At 40.3% G+C, this 18,546-nt stretch overlaps 1 protein-coding gene across 2 annotated transcripts in view; it reads left to right on the plus strand.

Annotated features, from left to right (window-relative positions):
• The first annotated feature begins 2,002 nt into the window (after positions 1-2,002).
• The window catches only part of CHIC2 (cysteine rich hydrophobic domain 2), a 64,377-nt gene continuing 47,833 nt past the window's right edge, over positions 2,003-18,546 (plus strand). Inside the window, exon 1 of one of the 2 annotated variants that reach the window (XM_079778440.1) lies at positions 2,003-2,446. In XM_079778440.1, the coding sequence (XP_079634566.1) occupies positions 2,328-2,446 (119 nt within the window). In that variant the 5' untranslated portion in view covers positions 2,003-2,327. The remainder of the gene's footprint in view (positions 2,447-18,546) is intronic. The other variant, XM_079778439.1, reaches the window with a different exon arrangement.

The following is an 18,546-nucleotide window of genomic DNA, read 5'->3' on the forward strand; positions in this document are numbered from 1 at the left end:
TGATAAAGTCACATAGTGTCCCTGAAATGAAGGGATAAATTACACCCTCCTTAGTTACCTCACAGGGTTCTTGGGGAATACTAAGTAATATGTATTACTTAAACAGTGAAGATTATACTAGCACCTAGTGTAAAAAACTGTGCTGATCCTCGTAGAGTTAATTGGCTGGATGGGGCCTTGGAGATCCCCTGGTACCACTCCATATTTACTGTGAGCCCAGCCCTCTTCTAAACACCCAGTGGGCTAGGTACTATTATATCCTCATTTTACATATGAAGAACAGAGAGGTTAAGTGACTTGTTCAGGGTCACATAGTAAGTGGCAGAGCTGAGAATAAAAGCAGGCAGGCAGGCTCCAGAGCTCATTGTTAACTATCAAACCAAGCTGTTTTCTGTGTGCTTCATTAGCACCCTCTGTATACACTTCTGGGATCCCTAAATTCAAGTTCAATTGTTTCCCTTTGTGATAGATAAGCTACTGTAAGGCAGGGACTATATCTCATTCACACACATGCACACATACACGGGCACACATACACACACTTGCGTAGTGCTTGCTACATCATTGGAGCTCAGTAAACATTTGTTGAGTGCACAAATGAATAAATGTTCTCTAGGGAAATACACAGGAAGTCTGACACATCTACTGTGTCTTTTCTTCACCTTTTCTTGGCTGTGTTCATTTCCTTCAACTATTTCCAGTAGGAGATTGTCACTTCTCACTATCCTCATTGCCCTCCTTGGCACTTTCTCACATCTAAAGTGAACTGCTAGACGGTGATTGAACTCGGAGAATAGTCTGACTAGTTTTGGGTCCGATATGACTATTTTTTCCTGCCCCCACAGTATATGCTCAATATCCAGGACTCTAAGGAGACCTCTCCTGTCCCTGAACTTTTTCTTTTCTTTTTTTTTTTTTTTTGGCCTGGGCAGGTTCTTGACTCTGAAACCAAGTACCCAGGTGACCCTTAGGCCTTTACTACTGGTCTAAGCAGGTAAGAGGCATTCATTAGACATTTTCTTCCTTCCCTTTCCTTCTTTTGTGGGAGGAGGAAAGGGATTACATAACCTAAGGTCTTAATGGAAGAAAACAGGTTATGGTTGAGGTAATCCAGGGAATTTGCCAATTTTGTTTTATGGCGTGACTACAGTGAGTTTTTCTTTCTTTTTTTTTTAAGTTATTGAATTTATTGGGGTGATCTTGCTTAATAAAATTCTATAGGTTTCAGGTGTATAATTCTATAATCCATCATCTGTCTATTGTATAGTGCTCACCACCCCAAGTCATCTCCTTCTGTCACCATTTATCTCCCCTTTACCCTGTTCTGCTCCCCTCACCATCCTTTCTGGTAATCATCAGACTGTTGTCTGTGTCTATGAGGTTTGTTTTTGTTTTTAGTTCATTCACTTTTTGACAGTGAGTTTTCTTTTAAGAACAGAAAGTATCAGCATCGTTGGTCTCACCTATTAGAATATATTTGAAAGGATGATCGGACAAGATGCTTGAATTTGGACCCGTTTTGAAAAATTCTGAATTTTAGTGGACAAAAATGTTTGCAGTGTCTGTGGGGCTTCTCACATTGAGGAAGTCAGACGGTGGCCTTCATCCCAGACGGAAAAAAACTGACGAAAAGCGAGATTCAATTGTTAGATAAACTGCCAATCAGACGCACGATACATTCTCTATTTCCAATCAGGGTTTTCATTTTCGGTTGTTTTGGTTGGAGCTACTTTGGTGAACTCCGTGCCCCGCCGGACGCTCGGAGCCCTGTTCGCAGAATCGGGGTCACCGCCTCCGGCTCGCGGAGCCGCCCACCCCCCCGGCTGGTCGGCGACCTATTTGCGGAGGTCGGGGACGCGCCGCGGGAGCGCGCCCTCCAGGCGCCGTCCGCGGGTGGGAGCGGAGGAGGGAAGGCGGCCTGGGAGCGCGCGAGGCTCACGTGCGCGCGCCTACGCGCCCGCGCGCCCACGCACCGCCCGCGCTCCCGGGAAGTCTCGCGATGCCGTAGCCCGCTGCTCCCGCTGCGGGCGGCTCTGGCTGTTGCTGTGGTTGCCTGAGTTGCGGCGGCGGCGGCGGCGGCGGCGGCGCTGGTGGAGGGGTCGGCCCTCGGGCGGATGTTGACATTGTGTTGTTATTGCTGACGGTAATGGCGGCGACGGCCGGGACCACATCTCCTCTGTAGCCTGAGTAGAGACCGCCAGGAGCCAAGTCCGCGGCCTCTGAGCTCGCGGCGGCGCCTCCCCTCAGCCTCCGTCGCCTCGCAGCCCGTATCCCGGCCACAGTCCCTGGAGTCCGGCTCCTTCGGGGCAGGGGTCTCGAGACTCAGGATGGCGGATTTCGACGAGATCTATGAGGAGGAGGAGGACGAGGAGCGGGCCCTGGAGGAGCAGCTGCTCAAGTACTCGCCGGACCCGGTGGTGGTCCGCGGCTCGGGTCACGTCACCGTGTAAGGCCCGGAGGAGGGCGAGGGCGAGGACGGGAGGTGCAGGGCCGAGGGCGGGGGGCGGGGGTGGCTTTACTCCTCAGGAGCCCCATTTTCCCGATGTCCGTCTTTGTGTCGGGGGCCTTTGGGAAAGTAGGCAACCAGGAAGTGAGAACTTGCTTTATTTTCATTTGTTTCGGTCTCCGAAGTGGGGACCTTCCTCCCCAACAACCCTTTTAGCAGGCCTCACAGACCTGGGGCGATGGGCAGGATCCCAGAAGGGAAGGTTTTTCTTTGGGGTCATTCCTTCGGGACACCCCCTCAGCTTCGGGGTAGAGAAGTAGACGCGTTTTTGAGGCCCCTCCCCCTTGTTTTCTCACCCAGTTACCCTGTGGTTCGCTCTCGTGTCTGGGCCTTTGAGCCTAGTGACTTGTGGCTTAGAGGCTAGATCTGGGCCGTCGGAGACCCCAGTGACAATCGGTCATGACTGGTTCACTGTCGTTGTGTCTGTGTGTTTCACACATTGCCCCCAGGTCTCAGTTTCTTGCAGAGTCAATTTCTGCAGAACTAATGCAAGTTCCCGTAATTGTGCATGGTGAAACTGTACAGATGAACATATGCTTAAAATCCGCAGAACGATATATGTGTACAAGTAATTAAAAAAAAATCTCTTATAGACATACTTCTCAGGTTACTAAGGGTTCTTTGAAATATAACTCCTTCTTTTGGGCATGAACTCTGGGATGGCTTCTTCATTTGATAAGCGTTCTTGAAAGTGTGATTGGGAACATTTAAAAATCCGATATTAGTCAAACAGTAAGGAATGATAGCTTCCTGAATGGTCATGACTTAATAAAGGAACGTGAAGACTGAACCAAATAATGAGCTGGCCGGAAGCAGGAAGTTTTGTAATGTTTCTCTGAGAAGTCCAGAGTTTTGTACTACTTGAACTATTTATACTCTTTTTTTTTTTCGTGTTAGATCTCTTGTTCAAATCATAGGTCAAACGTCCATGCTTGTCAGATATTTCCACATTTCTACCTTTTCAGTAAAATAAAAGGGCCAGCAAATCTGAGACTCCAACAGTTTCCATTATATTTAGGTATAGGGTGATTGGAATGTGTAATGTAATTGAATAACTTTAGTGAAACAGTAAGACTTCTCATATAAGATTGTCAGGAAAATCTTTGCATTTGTCAGTACATGATATGACTAGCGGTATTGCTGTTAGGCTATGTTTATATAATGCTTTCATTTCTGTAGCCCCTGTTAGTTTATGTTCAGGTGACTTATAGGGTAAAAACTGCATGATCACTGTCACAGTGCCATGAAAAGACAATGAAATTTATCACCACAATAGCAGTTACTTAGTGTTGTTGTTGTTTTTTTTTAAATTATATTTTTATTGATTTTAGAGAAGAAGGGAGAGGGGGAGAGAGAGAGAAACATCAATGATGGGAGATAATTATTGATTGGCTGCCTCCTGCATACCTGCTACTGGGGATCTAGCCGCAATCTGGGCATGTGCCCTGACTAGGAATCAAACCTGGGACCTCTACGTCTGTGAGAGGATGCTCAATCCACTGAGCCACCACAGCCAGACAGTTACTTAATGTTTTAACTGCCATCACCAGCAGAATTAAGAGTTATAACCAAATACCATGGATATTAAATCTTTCTTTAACATATTTCACAGAACTTTTATTTTACTTTAATAACCAGTCATTTAATTTTTAGCATGACTCTTAAGACTTTTTTACATGGTTTTAAATCTAAGGAATACGTGGATGCTTAAAGAAAGGATTTTTAAACATTTTATGCTATCTGCTCATTCCTCCCCCTCTCCCCCACATTCCTGATGTCAAAGAAAAACTGGCAAAATTTTGGTATTTAAAAAGGTATAGCTATAGTTGTAATGTTTCCTTTTTTTTTTTTTTAAGGAAAAGAAAAGCTAAGCATTTATTTGGGGTAAATAGAAAATATAATAGGCAAAGTGTGTTCAGAACCAAACAGGTGATCAGTTAATTTGATTATAGTTGGCTACTAGAGAGGTTAACAGGGTGAGAGAGAACTACCAGTGGTTCTCAGTCTTACCTGCGCATTAGAATCATCCGGGGAGCTTAAAAAAAAAACCCGCCTTTGCCCCAGGCCAGGCCAATTGAAGGCCAAATATCAGAGTGAGGGTCCCAGGCTTGGATAGTTTTTTTTAAAAAAGTCCTACCGGTGATTTTTATGTGTAGCCAGGATTGCAAGCCACTATTTCAGAGTAGTATACAGAACTATATGCCACCAGTAAACAGTATTCTTTTCTACATTGGGAGTTAATATTTCTGTGATTTCCCTGAACCATTTCCCTCTCTTCCCTGTTACCTTGGTTTTAGGCTCTGGGTTGAAATCTATAGTCTGCCACTTCTTGGGTAAATTACTTATTTGTGTCTCTTCAGTTAAGATAGAGATAGTGATAGTCCTGAACTTTTAAGATTATTAAGGATTAAATGAGACAATACTTGCAAAGAATTAGTCACATTGTGTGGTACTGTGCTCAATAAATATTAGCCTTTATTAATGATCTTCCGCACATGTTATTTCACTTTGAGAAGCATAGGTGTAAAGAAATCTGAGCTGCTGTTTTTAAACCTAACAGTGATTCACTTTGTCTTATTTTCCATTTCTAAAATATTTGCATGAGGTTAAATTATGTGAAATATTTCGATGAGAATTATTAAGAATCTTTCTGATTGAAAATATAAGCCTGGCCCTAGCCGGTTTTGCTTAGTGGATAGAGCATTATCCCGCAGACTAAGGGTCCTGGGTTTGATTCTGATCAAGGGCATGTACCTTGGTTACAGACTTGAACCCCGCCCCCTCTCCTCTGGTGTATGTGGGAGGCAGCCAATCCATGTGTGTCTCTCACATAGATGTTTCTCACTCTCTGTCTCTCCCTTGCTTCCACTCTCTTTAAAAATCAATGGAAAAAATATCCTTGGATGAGGATTAACAAACAAAAAGGAAATCTAAACCTGTTTTGTGGTGACATAGATAGGTATAGTAATAGTAATACAGAACTTTTAAACTTTTTTTTATATGACTCTGTCATGCATAATTCACAAGCATACTATGCCAGTGGGTAGCCCAGTTAATGCCTATTGTACCTATAAAAGTTTTTGAAATTAGTGCTTAGGAAAGTTACTGTAACTGTTGAGCATGTTCAGTTTTTCTTGCCTTTAAATGGAAAGAGCTATTAAAACAGTTGTAGTAAGAGTGGTTAAACTTCTCTCACTGGCACTGCGCCATCCCTTTTTTAAAACTAAGGAGCTGTCTTTCCTTACCAATTTGAAAATAAATGATATTGTTTACTGAGTCATCTGTAATCCAGATTAGTTGGAAAAGCTATAGGTCAATCCATATGTATTTTTCACAGATTTCACTTTTGAGTAGACCTTTATAGTTGAATATTTTCCCTTACTTTAATTCTATATCATAGTATAGAATTGCTTTTATTTTATTTTAGAAATCACTGTATTCTCATATGATATCATTTGGTATGTTATAGTGGTGTGAAAAACTAAATTGTTTTCCATTCTCTACTACATCGGTAGGTCTTGGTTTATTTTGCGACATAATCAGATTTTTGGGACAAAAGAATGTGAAAAGTATAATTTAACTAAACAAAGTCTACTTTAATGTGGTTTTTAATACAAATGTTTTCATATTGACTCCAAATCAGACTTATACTTTGTAATTCCATCAGGGTCATCATTCTTTCTTGACATTCTTCTGGATGAGTATAATAATTTTCTTCATTGTTAGATTTGCATGTAGCAATATGAAACAAGATGGCAGCTCCAATAGAGAGAAATCTTGGCAGGAGCATATTTTGACAAAAAGTTATATTTGAAGGAAGAGAGGGAAATGATAAGTTCCTGTTATTGTATAATACGTATATGTAATTTAAAAGACTTGAGTTACAATTAAAGTAGGTTTACTGTTTGTGTGTGGGGGTTTATTTCTCATTTTATTATGTAATGAAGATGAGGGAAAAAGTGATTAACTTATTAGGTAGAATTGGCCAGGTTGGTTAATATTTAAAAATTATGGAGTTCTTTACCCCTCAAAATAAATTTGTACAAAATATAATGATCACTTGTTGAAGGCTTTGATTTTTCACAATGGTGATAGTGCTAAGCAGTGGTTCTCAACCTTTCTAATGCCGTGACCCTTTAATACAGTTCCTCATGTTGTGGTGACCCCCAACCATAAAATGAATCATAATATTCTCGACCCACAGGTTGAGAACCGCTAGCAGGGTCGCCTAAGACCATCGGAAAACACAGATATTTACATTACTATTCATAACAGTAGCAAAATTACAGTTATGAAGTAGCAACAAAAATAATTTTATGGTTGGGGGTCACCACAACATGAGGAACTGTATTAAAGGGTCGCAGCATTAGAAAGGTTGAGAATCACTGTGCTAAAGGATCTGTTAACCTAAAAATTAGAATTTAAATCTAGTTTTGGACCAGTATTTCCTAGCTAATCTACAATTATAACTGACATTATTTTTTCCTTTTCACTTAGTCATGACTTCCTATATCAGAATCAAACTTGGAGCTTTTCTAATGTTTGAGTTCTAATTTAAGCCCTTTATAGAGCCAAGTTATTTTGCTGCAGTTTGTTTCTAATGTTATTCTTTTCTTATTTCACTAAATTATCATGTTTTCACTTCTGAGGTATAATTTTCCTACCATTGCCACAAATAATTCCTCATCCATCACCAGTTTTTTTTTTCACCTCTAATTGTCCAACATTTATTGAAGTATGTTAATAATTGCATATTAATTGATTCCTTTGTTAGAAAATTTAACATACCAATAAGTAGGCTATACCAAATGGCTCCTTCACTATATATACATATACATACATACTCCATACATACCACATATATGGATACATACCACTAAATATATAACACTTGCATATGTATTTATACTGCCATATATGTCCTTCACCAGTTTTAATCAGTGGCTGTGGGACATCACTCTCTTTGCTTGTCTTCATCTTAGGTATGCTGTGGAAACTTGAAAGATTTAGAAATGTGACTTGAAATGAAAAAATTTGGAAACTACTTTGGGGTACAATAGGATCTCTGTATAAGAGACATCACAAGAACACTTTAGTATATTGATTGAGCTTTCTAATGGTAGAGTCAATTAAAAAAATGTCTATCTTGAAGTGTATCAGTATTTCAAGACTGTTACTAGATGTTATGGTAGCAAGGAGAGACCTGAACAAGATTTGCTAAAATAACAGAATCACTTCAGTTAAACAATTTTAACTTCATAACTCCCATCTTTTCCCTTCCAGCTAGCATAATATTTAAGGCATGTTTCATTTTAAGATTTTTGAAGACTTTATATTTCTCCACAAGGCTGTAAAGCTGAGGACAGAGATTGTACTTATTGGTCCTTATTTCTCCACTACTTAATATGCTGTCTGGAATATTATTGGTCCTGAAATGTTCTCTAAATAAATGAGATAATTCCATACATCTTTGGATCTTGTCAATTGCCAATACTTGTTTTAGAATCCATTATAAAATCATATCGTCAGTGTTTTCATGTTTGTATAGTCTAGTTTAATCCCAGGGCAAGATTTCTTAAACTTGCCTAATTATCAGAATCACTAGGGCATTTTAAAAAATACACATTTTAGGTTCTTATCCTAAACATCCTCAATCAGAATGTTTAGGAGAAGAGCCTAGTAATTTTTATTATTAATAAGAGCGTTAGTGACACTCATATCAACATTTGGAAAGCATTGAATGGTCCTCTGGAAATAGTGTGGTCAAGCCGATTGGTTTCAATGCTCAGATGCTTCCTAACTGCAAGCTAATTATAACTGTTAGCTTTTCTGAACTTCAGTCTTCTCATCTGCAAAAGGGATAATATCTACCTCAGAGATTAGGTGTGAGAATCAGAAATAATGTATCTAATGATCTGGACCCATAGTAGGCATTCAGCAAATGATTATCACTTATTTTGATGTTAATCCTTCATGCATATTTTTGGTTAATCTTTACTGTTTTCTTGGAATCAATCCAAAAGGTGACATATGCTTTCCTGCTTTAAAACAAGATTTTGAGCATAAATCAGAATTATCTGATAGAGTATAGGAAACATTTAATCAAAAGTAGATATTATCAGGCCGGTAACAGTGATATTCTTAGAGGCTGTTAAGGTATTTTTGGGGTTTGAGGATCTTCTATAAATGTCTCTTTGGAATTTCACGTGTGGGCTTTTGTTTTCTGTTTACCTTTTTTTCCCCCCTATCTAGTTCATCAGGGTTACTTTGGGAATGAGACAACTTAACCTTATTAGAACCATATATACTAGTAAAGTAAGAGATGTTGATTCTGAGTGCTGGATTTAGATGTTTGAATTTTAAAAAATATATTTTTATTGATTTCAGAGAGGAAGGGAGGGAGAGAGAGAGAGATAGAAACATCAGTGATGAAAGAATCATTGATTGGTTGCCTCTCGCACACCCCACACTGAGGATCAAACCCGAAACCTGGGCATATGCCCTGACCAGGAATTGAACTTTACCTCCTGGTTCATAGGTCGAAGATCAACCAGTGAGCCACGTTGGCCTGGCTAGATGTTTGAATTTTAATACTTGGGTTGCGAGGTATTTGTTTCCTAAGAGTATTTTTTGCTTAATCCTTCATTATCAGCTGTCTTGTTGATGTTAATAATTTAACAAGTAATCATTAAATTTTGTGGTAGGTATAATGTGAGGCTCTGGGTATATAGTAATGAATGAAACATACATAGTTTTTCTACTCTTAGGAAGCTTATAGCTAATAGACAAACTACCTATAAGAAAATTGCTTTGAAGGAGACCAATAAAGTACTGTGATTAAAAATAATGTGATTAAGAGAACCTCTGTGAGGAGATGACATTTAGAAGGGATGAGAGACTCCTAGAGAACAACAAAATAAGCATGGCTTGCCTAAGAAACTGAAAGGCTACTTCTGTATTGTGGCTAGAATATAATGAACAAAGGGGATAGCTCCTTGAAATGAGGTTTGGTAATCTTAGTAGGGGCCAGAAAAGGTTATAGAGGGATTAGACTGAAACTAAGGAGAGTAGGGCTATTCGAACAATCTAGATGAGACATGATAGTGACTATGTGTTGGGTGATGGTCTTTACATTAAGGAGGTGTTACAGTTCTATAAGCCATCAAATTTCACAACTTCCCAATGAGGTGTGAAAAAACGTAGCAGTGGAGTGGCCACTTTTGCCATCTCATTCGTTAGTTGTGTTTTTTGTTTGTTTGTTTGTTTTATTTTTGTTTTGTTTTGACATGTACTTTTGTTTTGACTTTGTGGAGGTTGAGGTCAAAGAACTGTGGCTGCCCTTACTGTTAATTGAAGACTGTCTTGATGACATACCTGCATTTCCTGTTCTGCTGCCACAGGGCAGCTAGTAGGCCAAGAGAACTGCATGTGTCAGAAGTGTAGAGGGGCTTTCCCACAAGATCATAGATTTTGGAGTGAGGAACTTTGTAAAGTGGAATCCTTTAGCTACAAGATGTGTGGTGTTTGACAATGATCTGTTGATTAGATTGGAGGAAAATATTGTTTTTTACATCTTTACACTTAAAACTGAATTTTGTATATGAGGGCTAAAATTTTCTTACAAAGTCTTTGAAAAAATTATTTTTTCCCTTAAGCCTTTTTCCTCCTACCACCTAGTAGGAAATGAAGTTTATTTAGGGTAATGTTGGTTGGACTTTGGAGTAACTTATGATTGTTTTTGGATTGATAAGAAGTGAATGTGTGCATATTTAATTTGACAAGCATGCATATAAATATATGCTTCCTGCAAGAGGCCCTTGTTTATTCTCTTTGATTTTGCATTGTAGATACAATACTAGTAGAGTTCTTGGTTAGTTCAGTGAAGGAGTTCCTATGTACCCAGCCTCTTTTCTCTGCCCTTTCTAAACTATTCAATTATAAACTTTACTTTAAATTTATATTTTTGGTAGTTTATACTATAAACCAGTTCAACCATATATTCTTAAATGAACATAATTTATCATCATTGTATAGATCATAAGATTTATGTAAGTTTAAAGAATATTCTAAAATATGTATAAATTAGGTACACAAAGTCTTTTTTTGAGGTGGTCAGGTACGGGTGATTTAAAGTAATTGAGTTGGCCCAAGTGTCTATTAGTACACAAGTGGATAAAAAAGTTGTACAAATATACAGTGGAATATTACTTGACCATAAAAAAGTATGAAATCATTCCATTTGTGACAACATGGATAGATCTAGTGGGTATTATACTAATTAAAATAAGTCAGTCAGAGAAAGACAAACACCACATGATTTCACTTACTGTGGAATCTAAAGAATTAAGAGACAAACAAAAGAGAAACAGACTCATAGATGCAGACAACAATCTGATGGTTGCCAGAGGGAAGTGGAGTTGGGGGCCTGGGTGAAAGGAAGTACAGATTGGTAGTTACAAAATCGTCACAGGAATGTAAAGTACAGCATAGGGAATATAGCCAATAATATTGTAATAACTATGTATGGTGCCAGGTGGGTACTTAAAATATCAGAGGGATCACTTTGTAAATTATATAATTGTCTAACCACTATGCTGTATACCCGAAAATAATATCCTAGCTAATAATAGACAAATATGCAAATTGACCATACACCCGACACACCACAAGCCACGCCCACCACCCAATCAGAGCAACTATGCAAATTAACACAACCAAGATGGCTACAGCCACAGAGAGCAAGTTTTCCTAGGTAACAGAGGAAGCCAAGCTTTCTGCCTGCCCTTGCCAGGCCTAAGCCTCCACTCAAGCTACAAAGTTTCAATTATAGAAGGTAAACAAATTCAAACAGAAATGGCAGCAGAATGGAGCTTGAGAGAGCAGGCCAGGGTTGCTCCTGGCAACAGGGGAAGCAAAGCTTTCCACACACCCTGGCCGGGCCCACCCGCTTAAGGCTACAAAGTTTCAATTATAACCCCAACAGAAATGGCTGCCAGCCGCGGAGGGAGCCCCAGGCTTGGCTCCACTCCAGGCTACAAAGTTTCAATTGTAGAAGGAAAATAAATTCCAGATACCAGGGCCTCCGCTTGGGTTGCCAGGCGGCGTGGCCGGCCTGCAAACCACCACAGGCCCCTCGCTCAGGCCGCCCCACGCCCCAAGGGAACCCCACCCTGATCAGGGACACCCTTCAGGGCAAACCAGCTGGCCCCCACCCCTGTACCAGGCCTCTATCCTATCTAATAAAAGAGTAATATGCAGATTGATCATCACTGCAACACACAATATAGCTGCCCCCATGTGGTCAAAGATCCTGCCCCCATGTGGACACAAGATGGCCACCACAAGATGGCCAGTAGGAGAGGGCAGTTGGGAGGCACCCGGCCTACAAGGGAGGGCAGTTGAGAGAGACCAGGCCTGCAAGGGAGGGCAGTTGGAGGTGATCAACCCTGCAGGAGAGGGCAGTTAATAGTGACCAGGCCGGCAGAGGAGGGAAGTTGGGGGCAAACAGGCTGGCAGTGGAGTGGTTAGGGGGTGATCAGGCTGGCAGGCAAAAGCGGTTATGGGCAATCAGGAAGGCAGGCAGGCAAGCAGTTGGGAGCCAGCAGTCCTGGATTGTGAGAGGGATGTCTGACTGCCCGTTTAGGCCCGATCCCAGTGGGATCGGGCCTAAACGGGCAGTCGGACATCCCTCGAGGGGTCCCAGATTGGAGAGGGTACTGGCTGGGCTGAGGGACAACCCCCCTCCGTGCACGAATTTCGTGCACCGGGCCTCTAGTAAAATAATATTAAATGTCAACTGTTTGAAAAAAAAAAAAGTTGAGTTGGATTAATTGAATCCTTATATTATCAGAAGTTAATACCATGAAGTTTAATCAGTATTCATTTATATAACTTCACTGTTTAGCAACATATGTAATCTATCAATACTTGAAAATATAATTTTAATTGAATATTAGTAAAACTAATGCTAGTATGTTATAGAACTGTATAATGATGAGATTTATGATAGTGTGAATGTACTACATGATTTAAATTAAGTCTTTGATTTCATTAGTCCATGTACTTTCACAGAGCCATATGAACCCAAACGTTCAGAATTTTTTCACACAGTTAAAATTTTTTGACTTATTCTGAGACTAATGTGTATGTCTCCAACTCTAGGGGTTCTATATCTTCTGGATAAACATAGTACACTTTCAGTTCTAGCTCTTCCTTCTTGAGCTACATTGATATTCAGATGTATATCAAGGCAGCCAGATTCATTTAAAGCATGATTTTTATGTTTAAAGAATTTTAATTCTAGTTATAACTTCATCTTCCAAAATAGGTAACAAGCTGATTCCACTGAGCTCAGAGTTCAACATTAGGAAACAAGTGCTGTTGCCATGTGTAAAACCCATGTGTTCAGTGTGAATCTGAAATTTCTAGTTTATATGTTCACTAGAGGCCTGGTGCACGAAATTTGTGCATGGGTGTGTGTGTCCCTCAGCCCAGCCTGCACCCTCTCCAACATGGGACATCCCTTTCACAATCCAGGACTGCTGGCTCCCAACGGCTCGCCTGCCTGCCTTCCTGATTGCCACTAACCGCTTCTGCCTGCCAGCCTGATCACCCGCTAACCACTCCCCTGCCAACCTGATAGATGCCTAACTGCTCCCCTGCCAGCCTGATTGCCCCTAACTGCCCTCCCCTGCAGGTCTGGCCACCCCTAACTGCCCTCCCCTGCAGGCATGGTCACCCCTAACTGCCCTCTCCTGCAGGCCTGGTCCCCCCAACTGCCCTCCCCTGCAGGCCTAGTCCCCCCAACTGCTCTCCTCTGCAGGCCTTGGGTCCTCCCCAACTGCCCTTCCCTGCAGGCCCGGTTGCCGCCAACTTCCCTCCTCTGCCGGCCTGATCACCCCTAACTGCCCTCCCCTGCAGGCTTGATCGCCCCCAACTGCCCTCCCTTGCAGGCCTGGTCCCTCCCAACTGCCCTCCCCTGCTGATCATCTTGTGGCAGCCATCTTGTGTCCACATGGGGGCAGCCATCTTGTGTGTTGGAGTGATGGTCAATTTGCATATTACTCTTTTTCTTTTTCTTTTTTTTTTTTTTTTTTTTTTAGATAGGATAGGTCTTGTCATCCATATAGAAAGATAAAATTTTGTGAGTTTATGGGTTTGTATAGGTTGAATGTCTCAGAATCCTAAATATCCACAACTGAATTCATATTAATTCCCCCCCCCCCCCCCCCCCCCGCAATCAGTTTCCCCTGCAGCCTTCCCATTCTCAGTTGATGGCAGATCTGGCATCCTGCTTGCTTAGATTAAAAAATATTTAACACATCCTTAATGACCCCTCTTTCCCTTTAATTGTATTCAGTCTATAAAGAAATTAATCCTTTGACTATCTTCAAAATATATTCAAAATTCAACCACTTTTTACCATCTCTACTGATGCTGTGACTTGTCATTGTCTCTTTTGTGCCTCACACTTAATACTTTTCTTCTCCCTGCTTCTACCTTTTCTCAACCTTTGCAATACATTTGCCACAATGATCCTTTAAAAATATAGATCAGATCATGTCTATTCTGTATTAAGCCTCCCCAAGGCTCCCCCTCTTCAGAGTTAAAAGTCCCTTTTAGTGGCCTATAAGACCCTAACTGATCTGGACCATGATTACTCCTCTTATTTCTTTTCTACTATTCCTTCATTTGTTTACTGGACTCTAGCCACACTAGCCTCCTTTTCATTCCCTGAATTATTCCAGGCACACCCCAGCTTTGGGCTTTTGTACTCCCTTTCTGGAATATTCCCATCAGATATCCAATGCCAGCTCCTTTATCTTCTTTAAATCTTTCAGTTATATTCTTAATGAGTCCTACCCGCCTCTCTTTTTAAAATTAAAATTTACCTACTCCTTATTCTGTGCTACCTTTTTCTTTTTTCATAGTGCTTATCTGTCAGAACAGGAGTGTACTGGACTTGATAAAGGGCACAGATTTGCAAAGAGAAAAACTCAAATTTTTTTGACAAGAATAAAGTTTTAAAACTTTCTTCCTGCTTTACAGCAGCTGTCCACCTATAAAATGTCAATCCAGTAAACCCTTGCTAATGTTTTCTTGAGAACTTGGGGATAGTATTTGACCTTTGGGCCGTCTATGACCCTAACAGGCCAGTTGTTTTACCTGAGGCAAATAAAACCACAAAGGAGATTTGCTCTCCTAATACAATATACCTAGTTGATATCTGAACCAGGATTAGAATTCGAGCATGCTGTCTCTCCTTTGTGCTGCTCTTTCATCTCACCACAGTAATTGCTTTGTGCTTTTCAACCTTGGTTTCACCTGCCTGGATTCCTGACCCACGTTGCTTGCCCATATTTGCTAATGCTTTATTATTGCCTGGCTTTCCTGAACCCAGCACCTCTTCGTGTACCTTATTTCCTGTACACTACCCCCTGACCTTGAAGAGGTTGGCAAAAAGTTGGAAAAATCTTTGACAGTTATCATTAGCCAATATGATCATTGGCTATTCTGTTTGCTAAATTACTTGAAGATGGTATTTATGAAGTCACTGAGATCTAGACATTCTCTAATTTATCAAGTTATCTATAGTGGATATTAAATGATAATATTGCCCACTTTATTAGAAGTATAATAACCATAATAAAAACACAGCAAACATTTATGTTATGTTATAAAAGCAGTTATAACATACTAGTGACCTGGTGCATGGATTCGTGCACATTGAAAGGAAATTAATTAGAAGGTGGCTGGCAGGGTGGACTGGGCAAGATGGGACAGACATGCCCTGGAGCCAACATTTCATGGTCCCTCTCTGGCATCTGCGGAGTGAGCGGGGTCCCTCTGACAGGTGGGGTCCCTCGGCCTGGCCTGCGGGGATCAGGCCGAAACCGGCTCTCCAACATCCCCAAAGAGGTCCTGGAGTGGGAGTGTGAGAGGGCACTCTGCAAAGTTGCTATTGTACAGGGTGTGGAACACAAATGCAAGTGTGCAGTAACCAGATTTGGACCAACAGTGCCCCAGCAACAACATTACCCATGTCCAGTGGTGGAATCGCGTGGCCCTGCGAGGAATCGAGCTCCCTCCTCTCTGGTTTTGGGGTGCGTTCCCTGAGAACCTCTGCTGCCAAATCACTGCTTCTTGGCAGCTCCTGCATTGAGCGTCTGCTCCCTGGTGGTCAGTGCGCATCATAGCTACCGGTGGGACGGGCAGAAGGACACTTAGCATATTAACCTTTTATATATATAGTGAGGGTTTATGCCATGCACTGTTGGTGCTTTTTATGTATATGAACTCATTTAATGACTTAGGCCAGGTGTTATCCCTGGTGTATAAATAGGGAAACTGAGGCTCAGAAAAGGTAGCTAACTTGCTCAAAGTGACACATCTAGTGAATGGCAGTGTCAAAATTACATTCCAGATAGTCTGCCTCCAGAATCTGTTTGCTTAATTGCTTTTTTAAAAAATTCAAGGACTGAAAGCAACAAACTCATGTGCTCTGTATTATTTGTCAACACATTTATAACAAAATTCTATGTATTTTGGGATTTTAGGTACAAATGTGAAAAGCTCAAAAATATTTTTTTCTAGATCCATATGACAATGTACTAGGTGTACTGGTTAATGCGGATTTTTTTCAATAGATGGAATTACACATATGTTGATATATATGCGATTTGATATGTATGCTATTTGGTTGTATTGACAACAAGCATCAAAACTTCATATGTGAAATTTGCTGAAGGTGTTAACATCATAGATATTTTTACACTTAAAAATGTCAAATTTGGTGCCAAAAAAGCATTTGCGGGAAGTTTTAACTCATTACTTTATTCTGAAGAAAAAGTTATCGTATACTTTGGGAAGCTTATGGTGAACATGCTCCATCTACCTCAAGATACTTGCGCACACTGGTTTAAACGCTTTAAAAGTGATGATTTCAATGTGAAAGACAACATCTAGGTCAGTGATGGCGAACCTATGACACGCGTGTCAGCACTGACACGCGTAGCCATTTCTGATGACACGCGGCTGCAGAGGCGGCTGCATGCCGAGGATGAAACATTTGCGAAATAATGTTTTTTTCCTCAAAGTGACACACTACCCAAGTTATGCTCAGTTTTTTGGCGAAGTTTGACACACCAAGCTCAAAAGGTTGCCCATCACTGGTCTAGGTCAACCGAAAAAGTTTGAAGATCAACAGTTACAAGCATTATTGGATAAAGATGCATGTCAAACTCAAAAACAACTTGCAGAAAGATTTAAACGTTGTTCAGCAAACAATTTCCGATCATTTACAAGCAATGGGAAAGATTTTAAAGGAAGGAAAATGGGTGTCACATCAACTGAACGAAAGACAAATAGAAAACTGAAAAGTCAGTTAAATGTTGCTTCAACGGCACGAAAGAAAGTCTTTTTTGCATCGAATTGTGACTGGTGATGAAAATGGATTTATTTTGAGAATCCCAAATGCACAAAATTATGGGTTGATCCAGGTCAACCATCAACATCGACTGCAAGGCCAAATTGTTTCGGAAAGAAGATAGTGCTCTGCATTTGGTGGGATCAGGAAGGTGTGGTGTATTATGAGCTTCTGAAACCAGGTGAAGCTGTTAATACTGATCGCTACCGACAACAAATAATCATTTTGAACCACGTTTTGATCGTGAAATGACCAGAATGTGCCAGAATACACGGCAAAGTAATTTTGCTTCATGATGACGCACCATCACACACTTCAAATCCAGTTAAAGACACGTTAAAAGATCTTGCCTGGGAAGTATTAACCCACTGTTGTATTCACCAGAACTTGCTCCTTCAGATTGCCATTTGTTCCTGTCGATGGCACACGCACTTTCTGAGCAGCACTTCAGAACATACGAAGAAGTGGAAAATTGGGTCTCTGAATGGTTTGCCTCAAAATAAGAAAAGTTCTATTGGGATGATATCCACAAATTACCTGAAAGATGGGGGCATGTGTAGCTAGTGATGGACATTACTTTGAATAAAGCACTTTTGATGTTTCTCTTGAAATTATCGTGTTTTCTTTGATTACAAAATCTGCCATTATTAACCAGTACACCTAGTATTTGTTATGTATTAGTCTAAATTTTATAATTTCTGTTTGTTGGAGAAAGTTTTTTCCTTCAATTCTCAGAAATTTTCTCTATAAAGTTTCTAGTTCAAGGAGATAAACATTTTCTATGCTTACAAAGAAAGTTATTAGAGGCATTGTTTTATAGTAGAAATTGCCCTGGGCTTTATTGGGTTCAAGAGAGCTCTAGCCTCGATCCTACATATTAGTATGAAACCCAAGTTACTTGCCTATTATGCATCAATTTCTTCATCTAAAATGCAATATTCAGACTAAAGACCCTTTTTAGCTCTCAGATTCTGAGATTCTACTGTTGTGGAATTAGAATTTTTTCTCTTTAATTTCTAAATTCTTTACAATATACTTAATATATATTTAAATAAACTTTAAAAATCCTTACCAATCTCAGAGGGAAGTGGGGGAGGCAGGAAGAGATTAACCAAAGAACTATGCATAACCCATGGACACAAACAATAGTGTGGTGAAGGCCTGGGGGAGGAGGGACAGGAGGAGGGAGGAGGCAGCTAATGGGGGGAAAAGGGGGACATCTATAATACTTTAAACAATAAAGATAAATTTAGAAATGAAAAGGTAAAATTAACACACCTCTAAAATATACTTTAGAACAAGTAGAATTATCTTGAAACCTAGACATGTCAATTACAGTGAAACCTCTGTTCTAGAATGTCTCCATCTATAATGTCTCAAATAGTTCGCTTCTCAACCTGACAACCCTTTTATGCTGATACCTGTATGACCAGTCATGCGTCAGAGAATGCTCAAGTATGAATCAGGTTACTAAACTTCATGTTAACATCTCAGGAAATTGTGCTGTCAATATTTTCATGATTTTTGCTTTTGTTGCTGCTTATCATTATTAAATATTTTTACTGTACATTTATTTTTTTATTAAATTTTCATTTACATTTCATGTCCTTTTTGT

The sequence above is a fragment of the Cnephaeus nilssonii genome (genome assembly GCF_951640355.1).
Source record: "Cnephaeus nilssonii genome assembly, chromosome: 1".
Taxonomy (NCBI): domain Eukaryota; kingdom Metazoa; phylum Chordata; class Mammalia; order Chiroptera; family Vespertilionidae; genus Cnephaeus; species Cnephaeus nilssonii.